The sequence below is a fragment of the Fragaria vesca genome, linkage group LG3 (genome assembly GCF_000184155.1).
Source record: "Fragaria vesca subsp. vesca linkage group LG3, FraVesHawaii_1.0, whole genome shotgun sequence".
In the NCBI taxonomy this organism is placed as follows: Eukaryota; Viridiplantae; Streptophyta; class Magnoliopsida; order Rosales; family Rosaceae; genus Fragaria; species Fragaria vesca.
In genome coordinates, this window is record NC_020493.1 from 13,865,989 (window position 1) to 13,875,721 (window position 9,733).

At 36.9% G+C, this 9,733-nt stretch overlaps 1 protein-coding gene across 1 annotated transcript; it reads right to left on the reverse strand.

Moving 5' to 3' along the window:
• Window positions 1-1,731: 1,731 nt before the first annotated feature.
• On the reverse strand, window positions 1,732-8,349 carry LOC101299275 (TBC1 domain family member 15-like). Its single transcript, XM_004294302.1, has 12 exons — window positions 8,028-8,349; window positions 6,711-6,806; window positions 6,155-6,258; window positions 5,612-5,670; window positions 5,402-5,530; window positions 5,007-5,129; window positions 4,747-4,835; window positions 4,263-4,368; window positions 3,835-3,932; window positions 2,901-3,164; window positions 2,201-2,284; window positions 1,732-2,052 (listed from the first exon to the last, which is right to left on the reverse strand). Exons 1-12 carry the CDS (start codon window positions 8,115-8,117, stop codon window positions 2,038-2,040), a joined length of 1,257 nt encoding a protein of 418 aa, XP_004294350.1. The 5' UTR covers window positions 8,118-8,349; the 3' UTR covers window positions 1,732-2,037.
• Between the last annotated feature and the right edge of the window lie 1,384 nt (window positions 8,350-9,733).

Consider the following 9,733-nt stretch of genomic DNA (forward strand, 5'->3'; position numbering starts at 1 on the left):
CAGATTCACTATCCTCTTGGTTTACGTTGATGACATAATTCTAGCAGGCAACAATCTAGAAGATATCACGACAGTGAAGCAATTTTTAGCCAGCAAATTCAAGCTAAGAGACATGGGAGTGTTGAAATATTTCCTTGGAATCGAAGTGGCCAGGTCTAAGCAAGGCATTGTTTTGAGCCAAAGAAAGTATGCTTTGGAGATATTGGAGGACTCAGGCTTTCTCAGAGCAAAACCCTCAAAGTTTCCCGTCGAATGTAACACTGCCTTGACACAAGATGGCGGCAAGTTGCTTAGTGAACCAGCTCAATATCGAAGACTGGTAGTAGACTCATCTATCTTACCATAACAAGACCGGACCTCGTCTATGCAGTGCACATCCTCAGCCAATTCATGGCAAAACCGAGAGAACCACATCTTGAGGCTGCACATAGAGTATTGCGGTACTTGAAGCAAACACCAGGGCAAGGTTTGCTGATGCCCTCTACTGGTACACTACAATTAAGAGCTTATAGTGATGCAGATTGGGCTCGTTGCAAGGATACTAGAAGGTCAGTTACTGGTTATTGTATTTTTATGGGTAATGCACCTATTTCTTGGAGGACAAAGAAGCAAGGTATTGTTTCTAGATCAAGTGCAGAAGCAGAATATCGATCCATGGCTTCTACTTGTTGTGAAGTTACATGGTTGCAAAACATATTGAAGGACCTAAATGTCACAGGTACGCAACCAGCATTACTTTTCTGTGACAGCCAAGCAGCTTTACATATAGCATCCAATCCATTTTTTTATGAACAAACAAAGCACATAGAGATTGATTGTCATGTTGTTCGTGAAAAGATACAAAGAGGTTTGGTTAAGACTGCCTACATTCGGACACAGGATCAACTGGCGGATTTGTTCACAAAGCCGATTAGTTCACAGCAGTTTACGGAGCTGTTAAGTCTACTTAACATATACTTTAACTTGAGGGGGAGTATTGAAACACATAAGGAAAGCATCCTTATCGAATAAGACTGTATGATCCTCATCACTTTGTAACCGTATAGGCAGTGATATGCTTTAGCATTTTTCCTTTGTCAAATCCTACAAGTTAGGAAGTTGTTGTATATATATTGTATCATTGTTGACATATCAATACAAGAAATCATTCTACCAAAATATCTTTTATTATCCACCAAACGACTCTTTCTTGTCATCGGGATCTTTGTTGGAGTTCTCTTTATGTTGAAACTTTAGCTGGTTTGTGAGTGAAGAAATCTCCCTTTCTTCGAGGGTCTTGTGTAGTTCTGTAAGTTTTCGATTGCCTCGGTCATTTAGGTCAATCGTTCTTTGGTTATAGTGACTTCAGTCACCATGCCTGCATAGCAAAAGAAGCATCGTCTGGAAACATTGTCATAATCTCTTCCATTTTGAGTCATCGCCCCTTGACTCCTTGAGTCGGGTAATGAATGAAGGAGACTGTCGTCTTCTTGAGTCTGTTGCCCCCAGCGACATAAAAGAGAAGGTCACAGGCGGCTATCAGACTTATATTGTGTGTTGTTTGCACAATCAGACTTATCAGTATTGTGTTGTTTCTTCAACACATTTTGAACGATTTGATCAGTTGGTTGTCTTTGATGTAGCTGCCTTGTTTGTCTCATTCACTAATGTAAATTGAATCGTCTTCAAAACCATATTCAGGATTGAAGTTAGCAGCTTAAAGTTGTTGAAGGAGATGAAAGGCATAGATGTCCCAGTGTATACGCATCATCTTTTTTTCCTCTCATAATATCATTACATAAAACACAAGATTACACATAACATAGGCCCTCTTGATGGTTTACAAATTACAGGCCTATAAAGAATGTTATCAATATACAAATAATTGGGATCAACTTAATAAACACCGCTTGCTTTTGTGGCAACATTGAGGTTGGACCAACTCTGCAGCTCTGTAAACTCTAAACCGAGACTGGGAAAAAAAAGTAAAGATCCCTTAACAAAGAATGCAAAGAACATTCCTTCTTGATGTGCCAAAGTTTTATGTGGATGCTGATGCTATGTTTTCTGAGCCTGCAGTATCAACACAAAATTATCAGTATAAGTTACAGTACCAGGACCATGAATCAGCTCGTACTGAGCATAACAAATACAGAGATAAAGACATCCTGAAATTTGATAGCATTGCCATCAAATACAAGAGTGCTAAAAAATGCAGTACCTTTTTAAGATATTTCTTGTGAAGTTTCATTGCCCCACTGCAAGCTTTTTTGGCATCTAAATTTCCAGTTATGTCATTCAATATCTGCGGAGAGTCAACAGACAGGAAAAGTAAACAAGGTAAAGTTCATCTCCAGAATTGAACAACTCGACTCAATAAGCATAAAAAATGCTTCACAACTGCTTTGAGTACTCCAGAAAATTCAAAATTATGTGGCGTTTCTTATATATGGGTCTTTCAACGTATACTGATCATCTGAAGATGAAACTATAGCATCAAATTTTGTTCAGATCATGTTTTAACTACTGCTGATGATATTAGATAGTTAGAAGGATGGCTAATTAACTGACTGCTCAAGTTTTATTTTTAAGTCATCAGATTAGACATCAAACTTGATGCAACTTTAAAGCGTCTTAGTGACTCCTAGTTTGGATACCAGAACCGAAGGCTATGGGGCTTGCTTACTCTCATTTCACTCACGTTCTTTGTTCTTCTCTTTCAAAACAACTTTAAGATTTCCAATTCAAATCTCTAATTTAGAATGGGTCCTTAATAACTGGTGAATGATTGACTTCATCAGTAGCAAGCTCTGACTTGCTGTTCCCTATGTTTTCTACTTAAATTATGTAGAGTCCCTGTCAAATGAAGCAGCAAATTGAAGGTTCCCAAGGCATTGCAATTCATCAATTCATAATCTAACCTTAACAACATCATCGAGACCCCGAGCTTCTGTCAGTAATTTTGAGCTCTTATCTTTTAAGACACTGGCAACAAGGAAAATGGATATTGGGAGAGGTGCTTCTGAACCTTTCACTTTCATATTTTCCCTCTCATACTTCCCATAATGACGTTTCGACTTTGATTTCCCTTTAGAAGATCCAGATCCCTCAGCCCTTTCACCATCAGTATCAGAATCTTCATATACACTGTACAAGTCAGGGTCATACTCAAGAGCCCACATCATCTGTTAGAATTGAGGAAAAAAATATTACTAAGGCAAATAGAGATACGAGGGTTAAGATGCAGGAAAACAGATGCACACTAGTTCATCATCATGCATAGACCATGTGCACATACACACCTACGTATGCATGTTACATATATATAACATGGATATATGATGATGACAAATACAGTATTCCTTTTTTTTTTTCCATGAATAATGTAATATCAAATTGAAGTCTTGCCTCCATTCTAACTTTAACCTGATCCAGTTATTTCCCAAGTTAATCGTTTCAATACAAAATGCCTGTGATAGCTTCAATTATTTTCCCTTCTAAGCATTTGCCAATTAAAGTAATAATCTTGTATCTTTAGCTTAGAAAAGATTGCCCACTACAAATGATTATGCAGAAATTTGAAATCAAAGGAATCTAGAAGTGGAGGTAAGTTTTGACAAACTGGCAGTGCTAAATTGTTGCAAATATTTCCTGAACATATAATGCACAAATACAAAGACCATTAAAGATAGACAGCTGCTTTTAGAATTCCTAGAAAATCATTTTGCACTCTAAAAATCAATATTTTATTATTTCCATAGACTTGAAGCATAAGTGAAGAGGAGAGACAGGGTGCTATTTACATTTCCCTAAAAAAAATTTGCATAAAAATGCACAATACCAATGCAATCTCACCTCCCAAAGGTATAATGAATCACAAAAAGAGAATTCCCGACGGAACAAAACCATAAGCATCCGAAAAGCGAATAAATAATCACCTCCACCTAGTGTCTCTGTGAAAAAAAGAAAAGAAAAAAAGAGAGCCTTTTTTGTTAATATCTTTACTCGAAAATGCACAAAAAAGTATGGTATACACACAAACAGACAATTTTAATAAACAACTCCCCAGCGAGCAAGAAAGTCGGGCTCTCCAAATGATATATCAAAAGCCAAGAGTTGATATCATATTATGATTAAGTACATCTAACAAAAGAACCTCATAAAGTAACATTGGTGAAGCATAAATTTCACAATTAGCTTGGGAAGGAAAAAAGCTTTATACGCTGAACTATGACATAAATATCAAGCGTAGTACCAAATGTGAAGCAAATTTCAATCAATACCTAAGTGCTGATGAAGTTTTGGATCAATGACTTGAGTGATTGCCGCCAAATTACTTAGTTGTGCCTCCACCCCGACAGAGTTATCAGTACATCTGAAATTTCCTCGCTTTAAATTTCAAATACACAAGTCATAAGAAACTGGAATCCATGTTGATAAGCAAAAAAAAACAGTAAATATCTTGACAGAATGAGGGAAAACCATGAAAACTTCAAATAGAAAGATTACAGCTACTTTCAATCAAACATTGATTTCCTCAATTAACTTCAGGAAACAATAACCTAGCAGGCCCTTTTCCCCAAGACAAGCATAGAGAAAAGGCCTGTGGGATCACTTACACACACAAGTGCGTGCCTCACTAAGTAAAGAGCAGGCCATACTTTATGATTGACTGAAAGCATTAGGTAATCACCACATGCTATGTTACTGGTTTAATATAATACCAGAATGAATATATAATTCCACAGGATCAGTTCAAAAAGTTACCAGTCTGCGCATCAAACGTTCAAAACACCAAAATGCATCAGCTTCATCATCGAGAAGGATAATCATGGGGGAGCAAAGATCACTCATTCCTGCTCAACATGGAGATAAAATTCAGCATTTATGACAATCATTTTGTGGAAAAAAAAATCAAAGAAATTTTTTCAACTCCAAGTGTGTAGGAAGGAACCCCAGAAATCAACATAATGGATATTTTAATCAAGATACAGGAGTAGCAAGCTAATCATTCATATATCAACGACCTTGACAGTAGCCAACATCTGTATCTATCCAAGCATAAACAGCTAGAATATCCCAAAGTTTTGATAAGTTTTCTTGCTTCTCGTAAAACACTAGCGTCCTGTCAGTCCGAACCACGTCAAGCCCTGGCATATTTACACAGCCAAATAAAATCTTATTTACTGTGTAAACAGAATTTTGAGAAATCTATAATTCATCAGGTATCATCAGTATGTCACATATAGGGCGTATGTGATGTAAAGAGTTGTAAACCAATGCCACAAGTTATATTTATCAAAATATGTGAAGAAATGTCGAAAATAGCTAACCGATAAAAGAAAAATACCTTGTGTATATTTTGTGGAAATGGAAATTAAGAAAAGTTCATTAGAATATAAATAGTGTATACATCACCCACCTATTTGATGTAACGTAAGCAGCCACTGGATTATTTTCTTATCCTTGACTGGTTCCAAAGCACTAGCAGGATTCAGGGTATGACCATTGGCTTTAAAGTATTCCTCTGAAGATAAAGCCTGCCCCCTATCTGGATTTATTTGCATAAGTACTATTGGATCCTGAATGGGCTGGCCATCATCAGTGATTACAGGGGCAGTAATGAACCTACCACTTCCAACAACAGGAAACATTTGGCGGCAATCTTCCTTCCACCTAGCATATTCTATCCTGAGAGTAAAACATGCAGAGCACAATGCATACTAAATTATACCCGACATTGGAGAGGTGAAAAGTGCAAATTTCATATCTTAAAAGTTTATCCACATAGGATTCTTGGAAGGATGCCAAACATGTGGATATCCTTGTGGGTGTCAATTTCAATTTCTGGAAATGCATATAAATCTTCTGGTCATTGTCTTATTGGAAACATCTCCACATTCCCAAACAGTGAGCTAAATGTAGTCAACTGGGTATGTTAATATTATTTAGCCTAAGCTTATGATATTTCTTATTTGTTTCCAAAAAGATTACCATACAATCACAAAGCTTTGGACCAGAGCATTTGTAATTATTACTCTCAAGAATAGATGGACTGGAATCTCATTAGTCCTTCCTCGTCATTTCCCGGTGTACTACCCGCAAGGAAACTTTAACAAGCTTAAAATAAATATATATTAAGTTTAAGTGACCCCAGGCATAAAACAACACAGACCTTCGACGTAGCCGGAGCTGCTCTCTTTCTTCAAATGTGCTTTTCGGGTCATAACAACCAAGTAGAAATTCCCAAACTTCTCCTCTAATTGATGGATGGATACCCTGATGGATGAAATAATAATGGAAGTATTAGCCTCTCAAATGTATATCCTTTAAGAAAACTATACTATTTGAAATAAAATATTTATATATCAACCAAATGGAGAAAGAGAAACTACTACCAAACAAAAATAATTGGAAGGTCAGAAAGGAGGCATTTATGTCATTATGTGCCGAATTTTTGTCAATAAGAATAATAGTTAACCTGACTTATCACTCAAGAATGATTCGGTCTCAGTGAACAACTTAGCCTGAATTATACATATCCCCTTTCATATATGCAGGCTCAGGACTAAACATGGCAGTAAGTAAAACAGAGAACAAGTGAGCTCAATAATCTATTAAAAAGAAGAAAAATATTTTTCAATGGCTACACTGGCAAATGTGAATCCTACCAAGAACAAACAAATAAGCATATGTAGTTTAGTACTACTGAATCATAATAACAAACTCACCCCACGATGGATTCGACTCAAAGTCTTGCCTATATCCAGACGACCTTCTGGAGAAAATGCAGCATGCCATTTCCTTGAACTTAGAGTTTTACCTGCCTGCATAAGCAAATAAAAGGAGCTGAAAATGGAAGAAACATATAATGTCATATAGAAATCCAAATCATAAAGAAGTAGCTGTTACAACTGCATAAATTTCTTTTAAAAGCATACACAATGCATCACTAATATTAATCTAAATTTCTCTCATTGGCAAAAGAAATCCTAACTGGGAAAATGAATTGCTAGATATCCAGCACACTCTATCTCTTCAGTATGTATACCAATAATAAATTAGTATACTCTGCCAGTTCTAAGAGTTGCTACAGGTTCTTTGCAAATCATATTTTTGCTGACGTTGATGCCCTCATCAATTTCAGAAAGAAAATTTATGAAAAACTGGATATGTGTTTTCGAGACAGAGTAAGAGATCTAAAACCCCAAGTAAGCTAAACAAAAGAAATGAGACTCCAAAGGCTCAACCCACTATATATGACTGTACATAAAACACATATACCCATTACGAAAGTCAATCTCATTGCCTTGAAAAAAGTATCTCTACACATACTGTTCTGTAAGAACGGAATAAAACTAAAATTTCCCATGTTTGAAGATTTTAAATTAGACTGCAATCACCAAAGATGACTTCTTCAATATCCAACTTAAATACCATGCTTGCCTAAATGTATAATCACAGTTCTCATGTCATACAAGAACCCCGACAATAGACAAACCACGTACTAACCCCAGGATCCACGACACAGAATCAGTTGGGTACTTTTGGTAGTCCAATTCTCCAAAAATAGCATTCCCAACATAACTGATATACGAGAAGGAGATGAAATGCCCAAATTTCAGAAACTTACAAAAGAGGGTCAAAATACTGGAGTTTAAGGCAAGTAAAAATATTAACCCTCAAGTTTAACTATGATCCTTAATCAACCAAATGATCATATCAGTCCTTCCAGAATTCAACAATGTGCATCATCAACCCACAAGTCAAAAGCACAATCAGGTTCCAACCGCATTGTGCAATGCAGATCACAATGTGATCATACTAACACTAAAGCCAATCTTTATTGGCATCTAGCACAATCCCACTATCAAATCTCAAGCACTAAGCAATACCCTGGAGCCAAATTGGAAACTGATCTATATTAGGATACTGGGTATCCTTCACATCAATACCAATATTAAATAACAGATGCATATGTTACAAATATGAATTACTATATATCCCAATACACAAAATTAAAGAAGAGAAACAAAAAAAGGAGACACCTTGATCTTGAACCGGCTTTTGGGTACATCTGTGCACTCAGAGCGGACCTCATAGAAAGAATCCCCAGGAGTTCCAGAGCTCCCCCACATTCCAATGCCCCAAAGTTTCTATCTTTTCACCTCTTTTCCCAAACCCTTTACACCCACAGCAAGATCAATAAAAACCCAGAAAAGCTAAACCCTCCTCTGAGCCTTGTGAGCAAGTTTCAGATGAGGTGAAAGAAAACCCAACAAAAAACAAATAGCAAAGACTCTTCCTTTTTCACTGTGTTTTTGGGGTTCTATCTTTTTATTTTATGTATTTTTTTTTTGGGTGTGGGGGAGATGATGGTGGTGCTTAACACTCTGTTGTCATGAGACGACGACGATCTCCATTGGGGCAACACTTCACCTGAAAACAAACCCCACACGAAGATTGGTTTTCACTTTTTACTCTTCTTTTTAACGTCGTCTTCTCTATTTTCACTCAGACTTCACTGCTATATTTTTCATCTCCTTCTATTTATCACCGAAAATGAATCACCCTACATTTGATTTCCCATCTAATTGTACGGCGAGGGAAACCAAAGGCCATTACTTGGGTTTCCTTTTTAACTCATTGTCCTTTGGTTTTTTTACTGTGTCAGGTAAATTTACTATTTTCTTTTTGTTTTTTTGGCTTTTAGCTTTAGTTTTTGCAGAAGCTTGACTTGAATGGTAGAGAGGTTTTGTAGGTGGAACAGAGAAGAAGCAATGGAAGTTGGGAGGGACTGGGTCAAAGTCAATGCTTTGGGGTGAGGTAGTACGGCACTATGCCACTATGGCTTGGATTTGGTCACTTTAGGTGGATTAAGAGTTGGTCCAAGATGTTATATAGGAAGAAACGTCTTTCCTCTTTTGTTTTTTGGTCAGAAACAAACAGAGACGAAACTGTCTTCCTTTGCTAGCGTTTAAGAAACCGTCTTCATAGTGTTCTGTAGCTAAGTATGACGGCCGGCTTAAAACATAACAATGATTTCGACGTTTAAATTGCAGAGCACCAAAGTTCCTACATAAAAATTAACCAAACTTTTCAACGATTTGATTGATGAAATTTAGATGTCTCATTATTTTGTTCCACTCAGAGGTGACAATGCAGCTCCTATCGGAAAAATTATGTGGCAAAATGCATTTGTTTGGTATTTTAACCTCATTAGATTTATCGGCAACGAGGAGGTTAGGAATCGAAAGCAGATACCTACAAACTTCTTAGATTTATATGTGGTTGCAACGAGAGGGGAGAAGCCTTGCCCTTGGTCTTATACTGTGTCGACAGACTTCAAAATAGAAACCTCTGCCGGAGCCACTAGCTGCTCTCAGAATAGGAACCTCCAAGGACACATTAATTCATGTTTAGTTATGAAAACATCCAAAAACTGTCAAAAAATATATGGATCAATCTCATGGAATCTAACCAGGGCTGCAGTTTGGCCATTGAGCAGAAAAAGTACACGTTTTGGCTGAGCTGCCACCTTTTGTCGATCATTAGTCAAGAGTTTTCAGTGATGAAGTATGAACTGATCAGTTCAATCGTTTCTTCAATGAAAGTTAGAAAAATTCTTCAGTGAAAATTTAGTTTCGTTCTGTTAAGCTTTATGGATTGATCAGATGAGAGAAAGAGAGAGAGAGAGAGAGAGAGAGAGAGAGAGAGAGAGAGAGAGAGAGAGAGAGAGAGAGAGAGACGAACG